The sequence below is a fragment of the Myotis nattereri genome (genome assembly GCF_964212035.1).
Source record: "Myotis nattereri genome assembly, chromosome: 2".
Classification (NCBI taxonomy): Eukaryota; Metazoa; Chordata; class Mammalia; order Chiroptera; family Vespertilionidae; genus Myotis; species Myotis nattereri.
Window position 1 is genome coordinate 174,532,907 of NC_138076.1, and position 25,788 is coordinate 174,558,694.

General features: G+C 34.8%; 2 protein-coding genes across 2 annotated transcripts in view; one reads left to right on the forward strand and one right to left on the reverse strand.

The window, feature by feature from the left end:
- SLC2A13 (solute carrier family 2 member 13) overlaps nucleotides 1–6,263 on the forward strand; it is a 289,411-nt gene extending 283,148 nt beyond the window's left edge. The window contains exon 10 of the mRNA XM_081082602.1: nucleotides 5,040–6,263. Within this exon, the coding sequence (XP_080938728.1) occupies nucleotides 5,040–5,266 (227 nt within the window). The 3' untranslated portion in view covers nucleotides 5,267–6,263. The remainder of the gene's footprint in view (nucleotides 1–5,039) is intronic.
- Nucleotides 6,264–20,541: 14,278 nt separating this feature from the next.
- Nucleotides 20,542–25,788, reverse strand: part of REDIC1 (regulator of DNA class I crossover intermediates 1) — a gene marked incomplete at its 3' end in the record, with an annotated part of 48,325 nt that continues 43,078 nt past the window's right edge. The window contains exons 11-12 of the mRNA XM_081084001.1: nucleotides 24,123–24,205; nucleotides 20,542–21,009 (exon numbers count right to left, since the gene is read on the reverse strand). Of these exons, the coding sequence (XP_080940127.1) occupies nucleotides 20,542–21,009; nucleotides 24,123–24,205 (551 nt within the window). The remainder of the gene's footprint in view (nucleotides 21,010–24,122; nucleotides 24,206–25,788) is intronic.

Below are 25,788 nucleotides of genomic sequence, written 5' to 3' on the forward strand. Positions count from 1 at the left end.
TCAATATTACATTTAGTAAACCCAAACTAGGTTTGCTCTGTTACAGGAGTTCAGCAGCCTGGTTTAGTCTAAAATACTTCATATGTTCCTATATCACCAGCATCATGATCACCGTCCTTTCTTTGTCCTTCTCCACTAAAGATTCCGTTTCTATTCTTAACTCCACAGTTTTGATTATCTGTAATCAAAACACAGGATTTCATCTCCTTTCTCAAAAAGCTAGCTTGCTAGTATCACCTTTTTAATGAAAACATTTCCAATTCATTAGTCATACTAAATCTCACTCTGCTCTATCTCTAACAGCAACTCTTCTTCCCTTGTCATTTATAGAATTTAGTAATGCTACCACTCTTTTGAGCAACTAACATCCAAAATTCTAATAGGCATGTAACATACATTGTTTCTATTATCTTTTTAAATTTCAGTATAGTTGATAATATTACATCAGTTGTATTAGTTTCAGATGCACAATATAGTGATTCAACATTTTTATACCTTACAGTGTGATCACCCACTAATTCTAGTAATCATCTGTCACTGTACAACATTATATTATTGACTATATTCCCTTTTCACCCATCTCCGTACCCCTCCCAACCATCTTTCGGTCTCTGTTTCTATAAATCTGCTTTTGTCTTGTTTGTCTGTAGTTTTTTAGATTCCACATATAAGTGAAACTATAGGTATCTGTATTTCTCTGCCTGTGGGTTGCAACCCCTTTGGCGGTCGAATGACCCTTTCACAGGGGTCGCCTAAGACCATCCTGCATATCAGATATTTACATTACGATTCATAACAGTAGCAACATTACAGTTATGAAGAAGCAATGAAAATAATTTTATGGTTGGGTCACAACATGAGGAACTGTATTTAAAGGGCCAGAAGGTTGAGAACCACTGCTCTAGATCCATCCATGTTGTTGTAATTGGCAAGATTTCATTATTTTTATTGCTGTGTAATATTCCACTGTGTGTGTACGTATACCCCATCTTCTTTATCTACTCATCTATAGATGGACACCTAAGTTGCTTCCATATGGCTATTGTAAATAATGCTGCAGTGAACATAAAGGTGCATATATCTTTTTGGATTAATATTTTGGATTTCTTCAGATAATACTGAGAAGTGGAATTGCTGAGTCATAAGGTATTATCTAGTTTTGGGGGGAATCTCCATAATGTTTTCAGTGGCTACACCACTTTGCAATCCTACAAACTTGGCACAAAAATTCCCTTTTCTCCACATCCTTGATGACACAAGTTACTTGTTTACTTACCGATAATGGCCATTCTGACCGGTATATGGTAGTATCTCATTGTAGTTTTGATTTGCATTTCCCTGATGATTATCTTTTCTTATGTCTGATGGCCCATCTGTATGTCTTCTTTGAAGTAATGTCTTTTCATGGTCTCTGTTTATTGATTGGATTGTTTTCTCTGTATGAGCTTCTTACATCTTTTGGATATACCATTTGTGAATATATTCTCCCATGCAGTAGGTTGTCTTTTTGTTTTGATGGTTTTCTTCATTATGCAGAAACTTTTTTAGTTTGATGAAGTCCCATTTGTTTATTTTTGCTTTTGTTTCCCTTACTTGAGGAGACATATCCAAAAGGATATTACTCAGACTGATGTCAAATAGTTCACTACCTGTGTTTTCTTCTAGGAGTGTTATGGTTTCAGGCCTTATGTTTAAGGTTTAACCCAGTTTGAGTTTATTTTTGTATATGGTGTAAGAGAATAGTCCGGATTAATTTTTTTACATGTATCTATTCAATTTTCCCAACACTACTTGTTGAAGAGATTGTCATTACTATATGCTTACCTTCTTTTTCATAAATTAGTTCACCATATAAGCGAGGATTTATTTCTGGGCCCTCTATCCTGTTCCATTCATCTGTGTGTCTGTTTTATGCCGGTATCATCCTGTTTTGATTATTATAGTTTTGTAGTATAATTTGAAATCAAGGAACATGGTACCTCCAACTTTGTTCTTCCTCAAACTGCTTTGGTTATTTATGGTCTTTTGTAGTTCCATATAAATTTTAGGATTATTTGTTCTAATTCTGGAAGAATGTTCTTGGTATTTTTATAGAAATTTCATTGAGTCTGTAGATAGCTTTGGGTCATGTAACAGTGTTAATCATTTAATCATTCATGTAATCAATGTTAGTCATTTTAACAATGTTAATCCTAGTCCATGAGCATGGTATATAGCCTTCCATTTATTTGTGTCCTTTTTAGTTTCTTTCTTCAGTATCTTATAGTTTTCCTATGCACTAATAATGAACAATCAGAAGGGAAAATTAAGAAAACAATCCATTTACAATTGCATCAAAAATAATGAAATGCCTAGGAATAAATTTCACCAAGTAGGTCAAAGACCTATACATCATTGAAAAAAGAAATTGAAGAGGACACAAATAAATGAAAGGATTTACTAGGCTCATGGATAGAAGAATTGACATCCTTAAAATGTTCATACTACCCAAGCCTCTGCACATTCAATGCAATCCCTATCAAAATACCAATGGCATTTTTCATAGAGCTATAACAAATAATCCTAAAATTTACATGGACCACAAAAGGTTCTGAATAGCCAAAGCAATCTTGAGAAAGAAAAAAAAAATTGGAGTTATCATTCTACCTGATATCAAATTATACTAAAAGGCTACAGTATTCAAAACAGCATAGTTTTGCCATAAACACAAACATATAGATCAGTGGAACAATATAGAGAACCTAGGGGGGGGGAAACATGCCTATATGGTCAATTAATCTATGACAAAGTATGACAAAATGGGGTAAAGACAGTCAGTCTTCAATAAATGACATTAGGAAAGCTGGACAGATATTTGCAAGAAAATGAAATTGAATCATTTAAAGTATGAACCAAAACTATAAAACTCCTAAAAGAAAACATAAGCAGTAAACTCTGACATTGCTCTTAGCAATATTTTTTTGTATATGTCTCCTCAGGCAAGGTAAAAATAAAAAAATGGGACTACATCAAACTAAAAAGTTTTTGCACAGTGAAGGAAACCATCAACAAAATGAGTAGGCAACCTACTGAGTAGGAGAAGATATTTGCCAGTGATACATCCTGCATGGGATTAATATCCAAAATATGTAAAGAATTCATACCAAAAAAGAATCCCATTAAAAAATTGATAGAGGACATACATATAGCCAGTAGACAAATGAAAAGATGCTCAATATCACGAATCATCAGGGATTTCAAATTAAAACTACCATGAGATATCACCTCACACCTGTCAGAATGGCTACCATCAATAAAACAATAGGTGTTGGAGAGCATGTGGAGAAAAGGGAACCCTCAGTGTTGGTGGAATTGTGAATTAGTGCAGCCACTATGGAAAACAGTATAGAGGTTACTAAAAATATATATAACTACCTTATGACCCAACAAGTCCACTTCATTGCAGCATATTTTACAATAGCCAGGAAATAGAAGCAACCTAAATGCTCACCAATAGACTCATAGATTCAGAGAACAAATGATAATTGCTAGATAGGAAGGGGTGGGCAGATGGATTAAAAAAAGGTAAAGGGAATAAGAAGTACAAATTGGTAGTTATAAAAATAGTCATGGGATGTAAAGTACAGCATAAGGAATATAGTCAATAATATAACATGTATGGTGTCAGATGGGTATTAGATATATCAGGATGATCACTTCATAAGTTGTACAAATGCCTAATCACTATGTTTTATACTTGAAACTAATATAATATTGCATGTCAACTATAAGTAGAATATTTAAAAAAAAATTACACCAGAAAAAAAATTTCTTAAAAAAAATGTTTGTAGTATGGCAGATGGTGCTAACTGGACTAGAGTGGTCTAAGAGAAGGCACGAGGAGACCAATTAGGAGACTATTTGCAACAGTGCAGATGAGGGAGGATGGTATCAGTGCAACGGTTAGAAATGTCATCTCTCAGATTATGAAAGTAGATTCATCGGGATTTCCTTAACAGATTGGATATTGGAGGGGAGAGTGAGAAAAATGTCAAGGCTGATTCCAGACTTTGGGCATGAGAGACTGTAAGGGTAGTGTTGCCATGTACTCCATTAAGTCCTGAAATCAGCAGTGTCATAATTTGATGTCATCGCAGAAATATAAGATAAATGAGAATGAAATTTCTCCCTCCAGCCTAGCAGATAAGACAAAATAAATGTGCATAATTATAATACTTCTTGGTTACTATGATAGGGGGCCTCAGCAAAGTGCTATGAAAACTCATAGGAAAGAAGCAGTTATCTCCAGCCAGGGAGGGAAGGGAAGACCTAAGAGCAGAAGTTATATATGAACCTGGGCTATAGTTCTTGAGTTTGGCATTACATGACTTTAGAAAAATAAATTGCATTCTATTCATAGGGTTAGAACAATTAGAGTGACCTGGCTGGCAGTAATTTTTTGGTTCCATTTCAGACCACAGTTAATTATGCATCATTGACCAGAAAAAAAAGTCAAAACCAAGCCCTCTTTCCATCCTAGGCACACATATACACAGCAGGGCCTCTCATAACTTAGTTGCACTCAGTATTGTTTTGTTACTACATTGAAGAGATGCAGCAAGAACAACTCTTATTTATATCAATTAGTCTGTAGTAAAATTGGTTTCATTACACAGTTAACCCTTGAATAACACAATCTGAACGACAGTTCCACTTATACATGGATTTTTTAATAAATGCATACAGTACTGTAAATGTATTGCCTTATCCTTATTATTTTCTTAATATAGTATCTTTTCTCTAGCTTACTTACTATAAGAATACAGTATTAATACATACAACATAACAACACATGTGTTAATCAACTATGTTAACGATAAAGATTCTGGTCACACTAGGTTTAGGCTATTAGTGAAGTTTGTGAGGAGGCAAGTTACATGTGGATTTTCAACTGCACAGGTCTCCTAATCCCACCCTTGTTCAGGAATCAACTGAATATCATCTTGCCTGAGTTCTAAGAACCTACTGAGGACTTAACTGTACATTATTTTCCATCGCAGGAGCCTTCTTCCTCTATGCTGGATTTGCTGCTGTGGGACTCCTTTTCATCTATGGCTGTCTTCCTGAGACCAAAGGGAAAAAATTAGAGGAAATTGAATCACTCTTTGACAACAGGCTCTGTACATGTGGCGCTACTGATTCTGATGAAGGGAGATATATTGAATATATTAGGGTAAAGGGAAGTAACTATCATCTTTCTGACAACGATGCTTCTGATGTGGAGTAATTTTCAACTGCTGATATATGTGGTTATTAAACAAACTTGGGAGGAAAAAGCAGCAATTGGTGACCTCACTGCCCTGCTTCTAATCTGGTTCTTTCCACAGTCCAGTTTTGGATGACTTATTATTCTAAAATCCTTGATTAGGAGGAAGATACAATCATGTTGACACTTCTTTTCGTAAGTTGAAATGTAAAAAAATATATATTTACAGAGATTTTAAAATAATAATCATTGAACAAATGTGTGTAATTCCTTCCGAGATAGTCTAAAATGAATATTGTATTCAGTGATTTCAGTGGTATCCTTTTTTCCTAAGACCATATATAACTATTAGTGGCAATTAAGTCAGTGCTAATCTAGCTGAATCATGTATGTGATATAAAGAAGCATCCTAGGATTTGGTCTAAGATGTTTTCTATCAAAACTTGACCTATTGGCCTAAATTTTCCAAGGAGAAGTATCTTATCTGTGATTAGCTATTCGAAAGTAAATTCCATTAAGCTTTCATCAACAAATGCAAGTGCCTCCTACTTGGGCACAGCTGTCTTACCTCCTCTGGATTCCACATTTTGGTTTCTCGTTCCAAGTCAGACCTTGATTGTTCTTCAGAAATTGACTCCACACAGGATCTTTTGAACATTATGAAAAGCAGGTCTTTTGGGGTATATTTTCATACATATTTTTTGCATCAGTGATAAGTGTACATTTGCACAGATAAGCTAGCAAGTTTTGATAAGTATATTTTATTGCTAGAAATGTCAGAAAGAAAAGATTTTTATGGATCCCTAATTGAGTTAGTCACTTAGGTATGGAACTATAAATATAAATAGTACTAGATCTTCAACAGCATTTCAGGGTTGGTTTTTGTACATGCCAAAATCACTTGATACTCACCACACCTTTGCACATCAATTCTTGAGTCCTATGTGTGCCTTCATTTGTGTTATATAAATAAATGCTATCAGACTATTTCTCCCTTCTTTTATTAAAATAATTTCTGAAACAAAAAAGGAAGAAAATCAGTGACAAATAATCCTGCTATTGTTGCTATTTAATTTTCCTAAGGGAATTGTCACTTTTTTTTTTTTTTACTTAATAGTACTTGTCTTTTTTTTACTCTAAGAGCATAAACTAATTTTTTATTTTGCACACCCTTTCTCATTTTCCCTGACAATTTACATCCCCTACTATCCCCCCAAAAACAACACATAGATTTGTCTGTGGATGTTTCCTTTTACTCATGTTTAACTTGAATTTTTTCCCTTCTTGCCTAAAAATTGTGATTTACTATAGGAATAGATTAATGGTTCTCATATAGCACACATCTTTAAGAAATGTTGACTTTCTGCATTTCTATAATGTCTTTTCAAAGTGTTTATTGGTTTTTATGTTCCTTCATCAATGAACTCTAATTTTTGTTCTTATATATTAAGAACTATACAATATATACAAAGTTACTGCCTAGTTCCAGTGAAATTCTGAATGACTCTTCTTTGGCCAGCTATGAGTGCATAAGTTTGATGCATTTTAACATGGCTCTAAACATCTAATAAGGTATTCGTGGGAGTGAAAGGTGGCTGTCGCTAAATTCATTGTGTTTCCGCCAGTCTCCAAGATGTTTTTTTCTTCTCTTTAAGTCTGGCTTGTTCACATCACAATGTCAAAGCTGAGAATGCAGCCAAAAAGATTCATTCTCTAAGTCACCAGGGGTGCGTGATATGTGCTTTAATGATCACTTTACTGGTAAAAAAATTTTCTCGCTTTGATCATTGCATATAATAAAACATTTATTTTACGGAGTGTTTTTTTCATTGAATTAGGTGCTTTTACAATTGATTTCCAAATAGATGTTAATATTAATTTGTCCCATAAGAGCAGATGTGATTTCATAGAGAAATTTTTTATTCTATTGATATTTCTTATCTATGTAACATTTCATAAGGTAAAGGTAAAGTGAAATGGAAAGGGAAGGGTCTGTTGTATATTAAAATCAAAATATGATGGAGAGAAAAGATATTTAGACCAATAAAGTACTCACCTTAAGAAGTCTTCTGATTTATCCAAATAATTGCCTCAGTTCTTCTCTTTATTATATATGTAGCCTTAAACTCAGCTGGGCTGAATGCACAGTAACTTTATTAAAGGAGCAACTCAACTCTTATTTTTTTGTAAAGCAGAACATGGCCAGTTTCCCTGGTATATGCAAATGGTATTTTCAACTTTATACCCATAAGTGCACATTGTAACAGGGAAAATTTGCCACAGTCCTCCTCAACCCCTTCTTTAAAGGACTATTTGTTATTTATATAGCGATAAAGATAACATTCCATATCTTTGAAGTACAGAACAGAGAGGCACAGTATAAGAATTATTTATAATTTTTTAAAAACAAATTACTTCAAAAGGAACCTTATACAATTAGGGATTATTTTTAGATCCGGTGAATATTTATAGTATATTAAAAATTTAATGTTTGAATTTTGAAAGTTTTTTTAAGTTCTCAGCATTATTAGCTACCACTATCAACTTGAAAACATTCTGTTTGAAATATCATCAAATATATATTTTATAGGACAATTTATTTATGGTTTAACCTACCATATTAAAATGCATTAAGCATCATGTACTTAACTGAAATTATAGATCTGCTTCTAGACATGCTGCAAGTTCAACAGATTTATATTGAGTTTTAGGAAAACATAGTGAAGAAAGCTGTAACCCCTGTTAAGGCTTATTAGCTGAATGGCTGATGAGATCTGCACTAGACTTGAGAAATATAACTTTCCATCTGCATCTGAACACTTAAGTCTAAAAGTGATGTCAGATAGGTTTTAAAGATTTGGTATTAATATTTTTCTTCAATATAAACATTCCTAATAATTTTGACTGATGCACCTTATTCAATAATTACCAAGCACATGATTTTATGTATATGTAAAATGTCTAAATTAAAAGTAGACTTAGAAAGTTTGAAATTTTGTTCCCAATCATATGCAGTAGTTAGTTCACTGATGAAAATGCTGAGGGTAATGCTATCAAGTGCTTTCTCATAGCTTTATTTACCACTAATTAAGATTAAATATATGAATATAAATATGTTTTTTTAAGTAATTCACTCTAAAACAAATCTGTTAAAGAATTTAGAAATTATTTACTCTAATTTCAAAATCAATTATCCAGTGGAAGAATGAACAGGAAAAACATAAGTTGACAACTTGTCCTTTTTCTTTTTCTTCAGAAAAATTGAAATGCATTATAATAATCCATAGATCCAGGGGGGAGATATTTTAGAAAATACTATCCATATGTTATCTAAGACAATCTCACAATCTAAATGACACTAATATAGTTTATAAATACTGGAATACAGTGAGGGGGGACTGGAAGGATTGTTTTGATTTTATTTCATAGGCATAGTAATTAAAAACAACATGAGATATTTTATTATAATCAGATGTTTTAAACCATTCTCTTACATAAAATCTCAAATTATACTAAGCACCCAATAACTGACAGTTGTGACAAGTTTTCAATTACCAAATTCAGACCTTTTCACTAACAACAAATACAAGAATGATATACCTGGCCAGGAGCAGAGAATTCATAATATGTCCTTTATAACAAAATGTATTAAATTGTGGATAAAATTTACAGCTCATGTGTAAATGCTGCCTCTAAAAAAAAATCAGAATTGTTATGTTTTAATGTCCTGTTTTCTGTCATATTCTATTAATTTTCTTAGCCTCATGTACAGTAATGTTAATCTAATTGGTGAAGTGATTCAGGTTATAGCAGTGAATCAAAGGTTGGTTCATGCAGTTCTGGGTGGACAATCTTGCCGTTTTCTAGAAATAGAATTATTTAAAAATGCCAAACAGCTAACTGCTATCAACTCTCTTATATATTGTCTCTTAAAGAAGGAAATTTTTGTGTGCCAATAACCAGCAGAGAGATATTTTATAAGTATTAATCATGCTCAGAAATACATGAAAGAATTTTATCCAGATTTGCTTGTGAGTGTTAAACAATATAATTCCTATAAATCGTTACTTTGTACGTATAAAATAGTCTGCTGCACTTGAGTGATTTAGTCTGTGGAATGTTAAATACCTACCTTTGTTTAGCACTAATACTCAGATTTTTGTTTTAGACAGTTAAGTTCTTGTGTTTGTCATATCAATATAAATGAGAAAATGCAGCCTACACGTACTTAAAAGATAAAAACCAGTATTTTGTAAAGTTTTAAAATTTAGCAAATTTTAATATTCAAGTAGCATTCCATCTCATTTCAAGGTTTAAAAAAGATGAGACTGAACTCTAGCCAAAGTAGAAAATTTATACTCTACATGTCCAAACTGGTTCTTAACATCTTTTGGACTATATTTCACTTGATGTTATAATATCTTTTATTTATAATGTTCAAAATTCTATTTAGAAGCTCTAATGTATATCTAGACTAAATCTAAACTGTTTTATGCTTTTAAAATATGTTTTCAAAGTATATATTTTATTTTTTGAGTGCATGTTATGGAGTGTTTAATATTCACATGTCTTGGCAAATCCAATATAAGTATTTATTCCTACATGTGACATGAGATATGTCTTAAAAATTATGAATATGTATAAGTTCCTTCAAAGTCATTCTAGCCTATAGCTGTATCAAAAGTATTGTATATTTTATGGAGATTTAGTGATGTATATGTAAATGTTTTTTTAAGTTATTTTATTGAAGTTTATCTTTACATAAAATTTAAATCTTTTTTTTAAAAAATGTGTCAGTGCCAGAACTATAAACGGAAATAAATAAAAGTTAAGACAATTCATTCTCATTGATCTTCCTTGTATTTTTGTATTTTCTATAATTCTTGTCCTTAGATTTTGGGCTTTAGCTTACATAGTAAAAACATCTACAAAGATTTACCTCTACGTATTTATGCAATCCTTTTCATTTTAAAGGTATTTTCCTAGTTTGATCATGGGTAAACTCATCTTTGAAAAACATTTTATAATATCTAAAAATTGTTCCAAAGAATTATTCTAAATAATAAATATAAAACTTTAAAATGAAGTGCTTAGGAACCCTTGAAATATTTCTGGTAGTTGTCAGAACAAGATGTTTCCATGAACCATTATGTTGGGTTGACAAAAATACCTGCAGGATGACCAGTTGACAGTCCTTTTGGGACACTTTTGCTCTCCACTACCATTCTGCCCCAACTGTAGCTTTTATTAGTAACATTATGTTTGATCTGGGTGGCTACCAGACTTATGCCACAGTTAGGGTGGGCCATCCTGAGTCCAGCTATAGAAATAGCCCAAGCAGACCCTCTCGAGACACTAGATCTATAGCTCAAAGGCTTACAATGCAGTTGGCAACTTAACCAAGGATTCTGATGGCAGCAGGCAAGGTTAAAATACTACAGTCAAAATGACCCTTGACAATCTCATAAATTATGTATAAAGTGTCCACTCACCTGGACAACTGAATAGTGTGGTACTTATCTGAATCTGTGGTCAGAGAAGTCCTCATGTCATTGTGCAATCTTGTGGAGTAAATGTCCATTTATCAACACTACCACTTAAATTGAGAATATTTTGGTGGCTTGCCCAAGATCATACAGGAGGAAGTGGTAAACTTCTCCGAACAGTCTTCCTCTCGGTCCTTATTCAGAATGTCTTCTTGTCAGATCCAGGCAGAAAGATTAAAAAATAGACATTGTGAATTCCTGTATTATAACTTAAAGAGTGTGCAGAAAAAGAATCACATGCCTCATTTTAAACTGGACTACAGACACAATTCGTGAAAACCTTTCATTTGGGGATTCTTTTCCAAATACGAAGCAGTATATGGTACACTGTTTAAGAGGTCAGACTGAAGGCATATTGTCTAGGTCTGAATCCTAGCTTTCAACTTGCTGCCCAGTAACCTCAATTACACAGTTATTCTATGCCTCACTTTCTTTTCTGTAAATGGAGATGTCGTTACTGTCATATATGTGTTGGGGGATTGTAGCAGTTAATCGTGTAAAGCACTTAGAGCAATGACATGAAGTGCTGATGACTGTGGGCTATTCTTAGTGTCATCTTCTGTATGCTGTCCCTGATGCTGCTAATGTTGTGATCTCCAAAGTACAAGCAATGTGCTTTTAAATTCCCTTCCGGGAACAATTACTAGGAACAGGGGAACATGGGCTTCTTTGACATACGTCCTACAGGCTGTGTGACTGCCATAGCCAGGCTCCCTTCTGACCAGAATACTTTGAGCTGACATGGCTGATATCCCTCTTCCTTTCTCCATCTCTTCCATGAACATCCTTCTGAATGGCACTGTTGATAAGACAGCCTCATTGTCTCCAGATTAACAGCATTTAATGTACAGTTTCTATTTATGTGATCTCACTGTCAAGAAAACAAAGTAATTTTAGAAAATTTCTGTCACCTTTCACCATTAAAAAATAATTATTGAAACCCTCTCCAAATGAAAACTGACATTAACCCTTCACTAACTGGCTATATTGAAATTAAGTTCATATTACTATAGATGTTATGAATTTAATATGAAACATTGATAGCATTTTTTACATATAATATTTCATGTACTTTCCATTACATTTACAAAAATTAGTTTCAGACAATCAGTACATACAGCAAATTTTTTACATAAAGGGAAAAACTGGCATGCATTACTTATAACAAATGGATACTAAACTTAAAAAAAAAGAACAATAACCTAAAAACTCACAGAGACAAGAGTATGGTGGTTACCAGAGGAGGAGGGAACTAGGGGAAGGTAGCAAAGGGTAAAGTGGGGATAAATGGCGATGGAAGGAGATCTAGCTTTGGGTTATAACACATGATGCAATATACAGATGATGTATCATAGAATTGTACACTTGAAACCAAATAATTTTACTAACCAATGTCACCCCAATGAATTTAAAACAACAAACTTGTTAGAGCAGTAGTTCTCAGACTGGTAGCACAGACATTGCCTGTGAGTTCGTTAAAATGCAAATATGTGGGCCTCACCTGAGGTAGTGAATCAGAATCTCTGGAGATGTAGGTGAGAACACTGTATATAATATATATACACACACGTATTGGAAATATAATCAACATATAAGTTGTGTAAGTTTAAGGTATACTAGTACAACATATTGATTTGATACATTTGTATATTGCAATATGATTACCACCTTAGCTTTAGCTAACACCTCTATCACATTAATTATCATTTCCTTTCTGTGGTGGGATCAATTCAGATCGACTCTATTAAACTTGTAAGTTTAAAATACAGTGCTGTTGTCGATATCACTAAGCTGTGCATCAGCTCTCCAGGACTTACTAGTGCCAGACTGTGCCCTTAAACAACATCTCCCAATCCCCAACAGCCTCTGGTGACCACCATTCTATTCTATTTTTACCAGTTCACATTTTTAGTCCAGGAAACTATATTTTAACAAACACTGGCTGATTCTGAAGCACATGAGAGTGTGGGCACCACGCATTAGAATTTTGAGATCACCACTTTGAAAAGGAAATCAGCATCATGTTCTTTCAAGAGGTGAGCTCATCTGTGAATAATATATAAACTGATTGAGTAGATTTATATGCGAATTAGGAATTCATAAAGCTAAGTCATTTCTACCTTGGGGCTTTGCATGTGGTGTTTGTTACCACTGCCTTGTATGCTTATCATCTGTTCTTTTATGTGTCTAGTTCCTTGTCATTCAGGTATCAGGTAAAAATTATCTCCTTTGAGAGCCTATCTTGATGTTATTTAATTGTTCCCTTCCTGCCCGATACATCATTATGTAACCTTGGTTTATTTTCTTTCGAGTATTTACTATTGAAATTTTTACTTCTTGTCTGTTTCTACTACTAGAACATACACTACATGGGAGTAAGGAACTTATATTACTTCCTACTGACTCCAGCATTTCATAAAGTACCTAGCATATAGTATGTGCTCAATAAATGTTTGAAGAATGAATGGATACATGCATCACAGGCGCTCATGTGGCCCACAAAAGAGCATTGGAAATTTTCCCTGGGCTGGAAAGAAATTGTTAAAATGACACCAGGGCACAAGTCAATATCAATAGCATGCTTTATAAATGAACCTTTGTACAGCAAAACTCTTAAGCAAGCAGCAAATTCCCTATGGTACATGAATGCATGTGTATTCATATAAACACAATAGCATGACAAGTTTGGGTTGTTTCTTATGAGTCCTATTAATGGAGGGGAAAACCTAGTAAGAAATACCATTAAATATTAAGATAGCAAAGTTGGGATGGGATTTGCAGGTTTTATAATAAGTTATTCTATTTCTGCATTTTATTTATAGAATAACAACTCATTTTTTATGTGCCAGATACTTTATACAGTAAGTCCCCACTTAATGTCAATAGGTTCCATGATTTTAAGTGGAAAAAGATAAAACAAGACCAATTTTACCACAGGTTAACTGATAAAAAATAAAAGAGGTAAGGTATAGCATCTAATCAACGTTGTAACAAAATGGCATTAAAAGAAACGATGTTATTTGAGGACCTCCTGTATTCATCATTTCATTCTAGCCTCACAAAACCCTGTATCAAAAGTACTAATATTCCCCCTATTTTATTGTTTCTTTTTTACAATGAGCTTTATATGGAAATTTTTATAACTGCCTCTACCTGAAAATTTTTGCTGGCCCTGATCGCCCCTCAGGGCTTCTCCACCTCCCCCTGCTGCTCCTGAGGGGTGATTGCGGCAGCAGCCACCACTCACACCCGCTACTGGCTATGGCCCCAATCACTCCATGCCGTCAGTGGGTGCGAGTAGGGCTGGCGCTGTCAGTGCATGGGAGCAGAAGGTAGCAGGAGTGGGGCTGCCGGCAGACAGGGGACCAGGGGCGCGGCAAGAGGGGCGCCGAGGATGGGCCAAGACCCGCCCCTGTGCCCACAGCAGCCTCACGGCCCACAATTCCTTTCAAGGTACACGAATTTGTGCACTGGGCCCCTAGTTAGGAATATAAAGAAGATAGAAGGGGCCTCAAAACAAGCTGGCCCCACACCCACATACGGTGATTAAAAATCGGTAGAAAGATCTCAGACTGTGGAGGGCCCCCCTGACGATCAAGGAATCCCAACTTTCGCATAGGGCCCACAAACAGACTCGCTTGCTCTGAGCTTCAGCACTGGGCAGCAGCTCAGAAAGCACCAGGGACACATGGGGAGGAAATGAATTGTCTGGCTTTGGGCCAAAGGTTGCAGGGGCAGCTTTGTCCCAGACAGAAGTGCAGGCAGAGGCCATTGCTTCTACAGAGCTGACAGGCGGGTGCCATATCTGAATCTCCATCAACCTTGCTAACAATGTTCACCCCACCCTCGTGATTCCCTGAGACCCTTTCCACCCAACTTGCAGGCCCACACAAGATATTCCAGTGGCTCTTCCATGCAAATGACCTGTCTTGGCTCATGCTGCAAACTTTCCTGAAATCTTTCAAAGGTTCACAAACCCCAGACATGTAGCATTAAATACATATCTTGTATCTTCAACACAGTTAAGGTTAATCAACAAATAATTACTGACTGCTTACTATGTACTAGGTACAATTCCAAGTAATACAGTGGCTCTGGACCTATAAAACGTACATATAGCTCAATAGCCTATAAAATAAAAGCCCAGTGACCAGAACGACCAGAGACCAGAACACCATGGCTCCTCGTCCAGGCTGGCCCCATCCCCCAGGGAGCGGTTAGGGGTGCTCCTAGGCAACGCAATAGGGTGCAAGTTTGATGGGAAAAAGTCAAAGGGGGGAAGGTCTTAAGGGTCTGTGGGGTTGGGGTGGTCGGCCCGGAGTAGGTTTGGAGTGTGCTGGGGAAGGAAGAGGAAGATCCGATGGAAAACAGCTCAGCACAGTACCTTTCTCATTGTGAACCGGGACGATGCCAGCCATGGACTGAATGGGCAGATGTTTCATGAGTGCGCTTGGGACCAACATGTTCATGGCAGCGGCAGTACTCCTGAAACTTCATTGACATTTTTTTCTTTATTGACTAAGGTATTACATATGTGTCCTTATCCCCCCATTGCGCCCCAACCCCCACTCATGCACTCACCCGCCTGGTGTGTGTGTGCAAAATAGTGCAAAATGGAGTTCTAGCTCTCAACAATAAATGTAGAAAAGTGGGCAATAAGACATATAAACATGAACTGTTCCAGTTATCTAAAGCTTTGTAACCACCTCAAAGCTGTTAGTAGCTTAAAAGAACACATTTTGATCACAAATATTCAATCTAGCAGGGCTAGCTTATTTACATCTTGGGCCAGGAATCTGTAAAGCAGGAGGCTGGTTCACTCACCCATCTGGTGCCTGGGCTGAGAAAACCCAAAAGGCCCGGGCTGAGAAAGCTGGGCTCCTCAGGAATCTTAACCTATCTCTGTATTGTCTTTCGACATGTTCTCTCTAGCCTGGAGGCTTTACCATACCCAGACTTCTTACATGGCAGCTCCGGGCAACAAAGGCCTGTGTCCTCAAAGAGGGAATGAGAAAATATTAACTATATCATTTTCATAACATAGTCTTCAAAGTCATACAACATCACTTCCATCTCTTTCTGTTTATTAGAAGCCAGTCATTAAGGTTCATCCATATCAAAGAAAGAGCAATTAGACTCCACTTTTTGTGGAAGGAGAGCCAAAGAAATTGCAAACATAACTTCTGGCCTCAAATATTACATTCCTTTCATGCAAAATACACTGCCCACTTCCCAAAATAACCCCATATCTGCAAAAGTCTCACCTATTGTGGTACCAGGCATAGGTTCAAAGTCCAGAATCACCTTCACGCGTGTATAAGACTCTTCAGAGGCTATTTATCAAGTATAGCTCCTCTAATATAGCTCCTTTTAATATGAAGACCTGGTGAACTGAAGAGACAAGTTATATGTCCTCTGTATACCAACATTCAATGGTGGAAAAGGTATAAGATAATTATTATAGACTTTCCCACTGAAATGAGGGGAAAGAAAGGCAAACAGGAGTCACCAATCCATAACAATTCTGAAGTTCAGTCATTTACATACTGATGGTTCTCTGAGTCAGACCAGATGCCTGGAAATGCAGCACAGCATCTCTGTAGGTCTTAGCTCTACCCTCTGAGCTCATGGTTCCACCTCCTTAGTCATTCTTTTACATTAAAAAAAAATTGCTGATGTTTTTAGCTAAGTAGTTTTAGCAGTCTGCTTCCTGCCAGTAGTACTTCAAAAGTCCAAAGGCCTCTTTTCATGTTGTAATGGCTTTGTACCTTTTAATCCAAGCAGGTAGTGTTTCTGCAAGTACACTTCTCTTAAAACAATGTGGGTCTCTTATGAATCATACTGAGGTTCAACCAATTAGAAAAAAAACCATACCCACAAAATTCAAAATTGGTTTCCTTAAAAGCACCTATTGTTGAACGTTGACAATTTGCAATGCATGCTCTTTAAGAACCTTAGCAGTATTTATCTAAGATACCATCACAAATCTTTGAGGTCTTTGCAGTATTCTACTCTTGATATCACCTCACATTTATGAAATCTTTGCAGATAATGGACTCCCCTGACGTTATCTTTATTTCCTAATTTTCCTGACAGTGTCCTGGAATTAATCTTTGTCCAAACTCTTTTCATACTTTCACTTAACACAATCATATTGAATTTTATTACAGGCAGCTAGAAGAAGCCAGGTGGCATCATCAAGTGCATGTAGCTTGGGATGTGATCTCAAGAAAAACTGCTATGGAATTGAAGGAGACAGGAAAGGAAGGAAGCTAATAAGGGCTTTATTACCAAGCAAGAGACCATTCTACGCAACAGAAGCTTAATTTTTCTGAGGAACTCTGGAAAAACAGCTCCTGTTAAGCAGATTCCTGAGCCCCATTCCCAGAGATTCTGATTCAATATTTTCAGGCCCAGTGTTGTAGAACATGCTTCTGGGGGAAGTATTCTATCCAAGAGACAGGGGACTGGGGTATTTATCCACCAACTCCAACTCGTCACTGTTTTAAAAGACTGCTCTCCAACAGCATTAACTTCCGGGTGTGTCCTGACTGCCCGTGCACAGGCAGAGCAGGTGTCTGCAGCCCAGAGAAACCCCAAAGGAAATAGCAAAGGTATTGGCAGTTGGAAATCAGGCTGGCATGTATTAAAATGATACAGGCCAAGGAAATATTAGCAGAGAACTAACAGCATTTGCTACACTGCTGTATGTGGTGTCATGGGGAAAATAAACATTAACCAAGAAATTACATGAATAAATTACAATTATGGTAAGTGCTATAAAAGTCAATTACACGAGACTATCCCTAATGATAGCCTCATATTATTTCAGACGGCAACTACTTCCTGAGTAGTTGATGCTGACCAAAATAATGCACCAACCCCACTACTGAATGTACAGTATCTTATTTGAAGTCACTGTGATTGGCAGTTTACATTACAAATGTGTGCAAAATCATTATGAAGTTTTCCCTTTTGTTTCATTTGGATAAACCTTAGCCAGGATTTACTTTGTTTTATAAACCTTAAATTGTAAATATGGAAAAAAAGTCGTTTCAATTATTTTTTTTTCTTTAAGTGGTTTCACCAAGAGAAAAGCTAAACCAGTATTGTATTTGAGAAGTATGTTATAGTCTATTCTATTACATGAGATGTCTTTTTTATTTTGTAATTCTATACTTGCTTTCCCAGAAATATATTTTAAATATATTTAACTCTTAAAGCACCTGAAGAGTTAGCAACTATAAAGTTAGAGAACAGACCACAAAACTACCCTTTTCAGGGGTCCCAAGAGCAGCCTCAGATTTGATAATTGCTGGAAAGACTCAGAATTCACTGAAAGCTATTACACTCTTAGCTACAGTTTATGACAGGGAAAGGACCTAGACTAAAACCAGCCTAGGTAAAAAACACATAGGGCAGAGTCTAGGAAAGTAACACATACAGAGCTTCCAGTTGTCCCCTTCTGTGGAGGTGCGGACAGTTATTCCCAGTATCAATGTGTCACAACACAGGGAATTATGCCAACCAGGGAGCTCACCTGAGCCCTGGTGTCGTGTTTACTGGAGTCCCATCAAAGTAGCATGGTTGACTGCCCAGATGGCTGATCAGAGTTTCTAGCCCCTTAAGGAAGTTGAGATGATACTGCTTGTCTCAGTCCCATCCTAAATCACCTTGTTACTATCTAGTTTGACCCAATATCCTCAGAAAAACAAAGACACTTTTATCAGGCATGACATTTCAAAGGCTTAGCAGCGGTTCTCAACCTGTGGGTCGCGACCCCTTTAGGGGTCGAACAACCCTTTCACAAGGGTTGCCTAAGACCATGGGGAAACACATATATAAATACATACTGGGGTTTTTTTTGTTTTTTTAAAAAATATATATTTTATTGATTTTTTACAGAGAGGAAGGGAGAGAGATAGAGAGTTAGAAACATCGATGAGAGAGAAACATCGATCAGCTGCCCCCTGCACATCCCCCGCTGGGGATGCGCCCGCAACCAAGGTACATGCCCTTGACCGGAATCGAACCCGAGACCCCTCAGCCCACAGGCCGACGCTCTATCCACTGAGCCAAACCGGTTTTGGCAATACATACTGTTTTTGTGATTAATCACTATGCTTTAATTATGTTCAATTTGTAACAAGGAAATTGGGGGTCACCACAACATGAGGAACTGTACTAAAGGGTCTCAGCATTAGGAAGGTTGAGAACCGCTGGCTTAGAGATTACCTCCCCAAAGCCAAAGGGCAAAGGTTAGACCGCTTTCTGGGCAAGTTTAAATTCTTTACTACACTGCACCTTACTTACCCTGTATGGTCAATGCACTAAAGTCCTCATAGTCTCTTCACCTTACTGAGTTTAACTTCCAAATTGTAATAATCATATAACTACATGTGGACTTCTGAAATAAATGTGCTTTCAGTACTACTAGATTTAGGTAATTATTTAGGGAAAAATAAGTTTATTTACTATTTGAAGCCAACAAAAAATTCACAGCTCTATCTTATTCTAATTTCTTTTTTCTATACATTGGTCTTCATTGCTATGTTATTTTGTGTTTTGCAAAATAATGCTCAGGATAATCAATCAATGATGGAATACCTTTCGTTTAATATCAAGATGAAAATCTGGCCTTTTGAAAAACTATAAATGTAGACCAGGTAATTATATTCTCCTTTCACAAGATGATTACTATATTTGAAGAAAATTATTTGAGCTCATTGTGCTCTCTGAGGCAGCAAAATTAACTCCCTTAAACTAGCTAAAAAACTAAAGACTGCTACCGTTTAAACATTAGCTGTTGATGTTTCTAAATCATTATACTTCAGATAAACTCTGCAACACAAATCACTGAATGATATGTAGGCATGTAAAAATGCAATATCTAATCATCATTTTCATTAAAGGCACAGAAATGCCTAACAATTTCTTTTTGGTTCAGTTAAATATCACAATGCCCCCTGCTGGGCTCTTTGTAATATATCCATACAAATAACAATTTTAGAATACAAACATTAAAAATCTTGACACAATAAATAAATACAATGTTGAAAACAATGCCTATATTTTTATAAATGAGAACTCCTTATGTAATATTTATGGGGGAAAACATTAGCTATTTTAAAATTAGTGAACATAAATCATTTTTCCATTGTTGAACAGTTTTTTAATAAAAGCATTGACTTTTTTTTAATCTTGAAGAGAATAACATTTTCCTTAGTAGACATGTATCCACAAAAATGTTATCCCAACAAAACAGGAAATATATTTTATTTAAAAAATTAGTGCCAGAATTCTTAATGAGGGTACAATATTTAAGATAGTAGCTAAGAAAATTATTATGAGGTTATGAAATATATTTGATATTATTGGTATTTTTTTCTGTCTGAAAATCTTGGAACATTTTGCTAAATATGTGACTGCACTAAATTTTAAAGTAAGTGCACAAGAAAGGAAGCAATTAAAATATTTTTAATCCATAAATAGAAGCAAATAATGTACTGAATAATCACCATAAGAATGATACATAGTAACTTTATATATTTTTTCTAAAAACTTAAAGATATATTAATGCTACTAAATAAATACCTATATAAACTTTTATTAAAATGTTGTAAAACAAACCATAAATATATCCTCTGGCTATTTTTACCTTATGTTAAGCTACACTTTCTCATTCCATACTATGTTGATGAAATTCTGAATATTAAGTGAAATGCTAAATCAGGCAGAGATTTTAGAGTTTTAGTTGTTCTTAAGTATTTCCTGCCCTCCAGTGGTATCTCCCTTACTATTTTCACTGCACCTTTCAACATTACAAAGAGAAGACTCATTACTTCTACACTTACACTGTGAAATTATATCACACTGTATGGCAGCATCTAATCTTTCTTTCACTACAGGTTCACTCTCTGTTTGCACCCAGGCATCACATCTCACAAACTGTACAGTGCAGTTATTACTGGTTTGGTTCTGTAATACATGTGTTGAATTATGCTGAGACTGTGCAGACTGATCTGTGTTATTTTTCATTGAGACCTGATGAAAACTTTCAGTTTGTTTATGAATTTTGTCATTGTTTTTAACAATCCTATCACGTGGAAATTCTGCCATCCTTTCTAAATAAAGATTATTAGTTGTTTCTTCAGTTTTGATGGATCTCCTACTTGAATCTTCAATTTTCTGCAATGTTTGATCTTCATCATCAGATGGCTAAAAAAAAAATTAGTAATTTTTCTGTAAATGATGCTTAAATTTAAAAAAAAATCATTCAATCACTTCAAAGCACGAATTCATAGTACAAAAAATTTCAAAACACAGAAGAGACTTTTGCAAATCAAGATGGATATTTGGTTTTTAAAAATCAAGGTTATGACATTTTAAAATAGCAAGAGCAATAATAATCCTTGTAGTAAAAATACAAATGAGTTAAAAAAGAGAAAATAATTTTGTCGTTTATCATAGGCTACATCATCCCCCTGCCCTCCACTTAGAGGAAACAGTATACAGCATACTCTCCAATCACTTAAAAGAGTGGGGTAGAAGTAATAATTTTGAAATAAATAGCTAGCACATAAAGCTTCTATTATTCACTCTCTGACTTAGCAAGTAAAAAATATCTATATTGTACCTTTTATGGGCTTAGTCTCATAAAACATATAACTTAACGAGAGTTACCAACTAACAGGAAGTCAAATGGCTGAAAGAAAAGTTAAATAGCAATAAATATTATAACATATAAAAAGTTAAATTTTAAGAACTTTTTACAGGTCTAGATTTCAATTTACTAGCTTGAATCTTTCAACTTCATGAAAAATGTATCTTTTAATTACTAGTCGTTTTACAGATATCTTGTATAAAATTGATTATTCAAGCTGGATTAAAAAAAGCAAGGTTAACATCAAAAACCTAAAATGAGGTACATACCTCAGCTGATTGGCACTGAAATAGAAAAAGCAAGCCCAAGAAATAGCATTAAGACTGGCTGGCACAACTTAGAGAAAACAACCTCAATAAATTTATTTACTCAAGAAATGAATATTCGTTAGCATCTGCAATGTGAATGAAGCAGATATGATAGCTACTCTCTTACAGCAATAATACTCATGGGTAGAAATTACATTAATCAAATAATCATACACATGTATGTTTAATTATAAACTGAGAAATTCACTAGGAAGAATAAGTATGAAGCATTTTGAGAGCATAACTGAGGGGCCTAATTTACACTGAGGAACTAAGAAGGGACTTTAGAAGAAGTGACATACTTAAGCTAAGACCTACAAGATGAATAAAAGTACGGTAGAGGAAACAGGACACATAAGAGCCCTGAAGCAGAAAAGAGACTAATAAGCTAAGGAAAGTGAAATGTCAGTACCTATAGAGAGTGGAGAGCATTCTAAGATAATACTAGAAGTTGGAGATGTTACTAAGGCCGGGAACGCATACAACCTATACCCACTGTATTTTAGATTCCAAAGTAAAATAAAAATCCACTGAATAAATAAAAATAATATGGTTTTAAGTTTTCAAAAGATCATGATGATGGAGAAAAAGTGGGGAAAGTAGAAGTAGAGAAATCTCTTAAGAAACAACCACAATAGTTCAAGAACAAGATGATGATATCCAGACTAGGACACTAACACCAGAAGAGAATTAGATAAGTATGGATTTTATTTTGGAGGCAGACTTGATTGGATAAAGTGATGGAATAAATGTAGTTCAGGAAAAGAGACGAGACAGAAAGAAATGACAAAGTTAACTAGTAGGTTTCCAGTGTGAGCGGCTGAAAAATGTATCTACTAACATGAGAACTATCAGAAAGATCGGGGCATTCATTTTAAAGTATGAAAATAAGTAGATTTTTTAAAAATATCCATAAAGATATATCCAATAGGAAAGTGAACATCTAAATAAGGAGCAGGGCTAAAGTTTTGAGAACTACCACTGAATAGATAGTGAAGTCATTGGAGCATATAACATCATCCAAAGTTCAGAGTTTAGGTTACCAGAAGAAAAGGGTCCTGTAGCATACCCTAATCATTACCACATTTAAATAGAGATAAGGGTGGACTAGAAATGGGCAGAAGCTTAAAGTATCACACAGAGAGGTCTGAAGAAAACCGAGACACTGTGTAATCATAAAAGCAAAGAGAAGCAAATGTTTCAAAACAAGAAAATAATTATTTTTATCAATGTTACTAGGAATTCTCATAAAACAAAACCGAAAAGTGTCCATTGAATTTGGCAACATTGAGGTCACTGATGTCTTTCCTTTAGCAAGAGCAGTTTGTACAGTGAGCTAGAGACAAAGGCAGATGAAAGATTACTCTACCCAGCAAAGCTATCATTTAGAATTGAAGGTCAGATAAAAGAGCTTCAAGACAAGAAAATATTAAAGGAGTTCATCACCACCAAACCATTATTACATGAAATATTGAAAAGCATTCTTTAAGAAGAGGAAGAAAACAAATTTAAAAAGGCCAAAAATATGAACCATAAAATTGCAATAAACATATAATCTACCAACAATTGAATCTAAAAATCAAAATAAATGAACAAGAAATCTAATGAAGAAAATAAACTAATGAATAACATAGAATCAGAGGCATGTAAACATGGGACAGACTGACAAATCTCAGAGGGAAGGTGAGGGGCCAGGAAGAGATTAACCAAACATCTTATATGCATTTATGCATTATCTATGGACACAGACAACAGGATGGTTAAGACCTGGGGTGGGGCAGGAACCCGGGGAGGGAAAAAAAAGGACATCTATAATACTCTCAACAATAAAGCTTTTTAAAATAAATAAGTAAAAATAAAATATATTAAAGAAAAAAAAGATGGAAGCATTAATGGAGTAGAATTCCACTTAAACATGTGCATTTAAGAGAAATGCAGCATTCCCACTCAGAAAATAACATCACTCCAATTATTCATATAAGCCTTGAGACTTTCTTTATTGTATGTATTCTTGGTTGTTTTAGGGTTTCAATTATTGTGAGTGGGCTCTTTTAAAAACCTTTTAAAATAAACACAACTTTATTTTACACACACACACATCTTGATAAGAAGCGCTTTTGTAAATAACAATGAACACATCCATCACTGTTATAAATGTGAATAAATGATGATCATTTACATTTTAATTTATATTTATTTCATATTCTTACATTTTTGATATTTTTAAATTTTTGTTTACATTTATTTCTATAATTTATTAACACAACTACTTTTTTCAGAATGTAAAATGAGATACAAATAATTCAAAATTAGTAGAGCATATATTAATAACCCCCAAAAGGTAGGGTGGCATAACTTACCATCTCTGAACTAGAACTGAAACAACTATCTGTTGCCCTTGGAGAGTAACTGGAAGACAGACTACTCTGTGAAGAATCATTATCTGAAAATAAAGGTTTAATTTATGAAGAATAGTATTTATTAATACTCTAGAAAATATATACATAAGCAGAAGATATTTACTGGTGAACTTAAGTTTAGCTAACACACTACAGAGCATTTTCAAGTATGTCAAAACTAGTTAACATTTTGGGCACTTGGCAGCTTGTTTCTGACAGGGCATTATGGGTTTATTCTACATTTAAAAGGGTTGTTATCTACAAATAAGAGTACATACATAAGAAAAGAAATGAGTAGAGCAAAACAGATTTCATTTTTTTAAATACATGAACCATTTTTCATGAATAAAGTGTCAAACTACAGGAAGGAGGAATAAGTCAAGTTTTAAGTACCAGATCACCAGATATTTGCTAATACAATAAATGAAGCTTCATTGTACAATCTAAACTATATGAAAAAAATGATTCAAAGCATCCAATATGATATTCTTTCATTATTGCTTACTGTGTTCAATTATGATCATAAATAAACTTTAAAAGTGGGCCTGATGATGCATAAATACTATAGATCAGCAGTAGCTTAACAACTCCTCTCCTTCTTTGTGAAAATGGGTTTCCCATAAAGGTGCCCAGCCAGAGTGTCTCAGCTGAGCATTGTCCTGTGCACCAAAAAGTTGATGGGCTTTGTCAGGCAGTTAATTAATTAATTAAAATATTATTTTTCTCGGTTTTGTGATTGTAGTATTTATCAGTATAACACTTTATTTTCTTGTGGCTAATTTTCTTATTCTGATTAAACATACAATTTTGTATCCAAAAAAAGTGCAAAGGGAGGTGTAACTCTTTTAGAAATTAAACATACTATAAAGTAATCATAATAAAAATTCTAGTATGATATTAGCACATGAAAATTAGGAAAGACCAATGGAACAGTAAAGAAAGCACCAGACCAGACCCAGTATATATGGAAAGTTAGTACATAATAAAGGTGGTATCATAAACACCTAGGGAAAAGATGCATTTTAAAAACTTGAATCAGCCCTAGCAGGTTGGGCTCAGTGGACAGAGCGTTGGCCTGCAGACCGAAGGTTCCAGGGTTTGATTCAGTCAAAGGCACGTACCTCGGGTGCAGACTCCTCCCCAGCCCAGACCCTGCGCAGTGCGTGTGGAGGAAGCAACCAATCGATGTGTTTCTCTCACATCAATATTTCTCTCTGTCTTTCACTGTCTCTTCCACTCTCTCTAAAAATCAATGGAAAAATATCCCCAGGTGAGGATTTTAAAACATGTACAAAAAAACTTGAATCAGTGTTTACCACCCAAAGTCAAATCTCCTTCCATCACCATATACATATTTGACTCCCTTTATCCTTTACTTACACAATGCAATATACAGATAATGTACTACTTAAAACCTATATAATTTTATTAACCAATGTCATCCCTATAAATTTAATAAAAGATAAATAAAAATAAAATGGGCTTCTTTTAGACTAAAAAATTAAACTTGAATCAATACATATTTAACAGTTTAAATCAGGATAAACTCCAAATGGGTTAAAGATTTAAATGTAAAAATATAAAATAATATTAATACCAGAAGAAAATATAAGTGAATTTAGCCTGG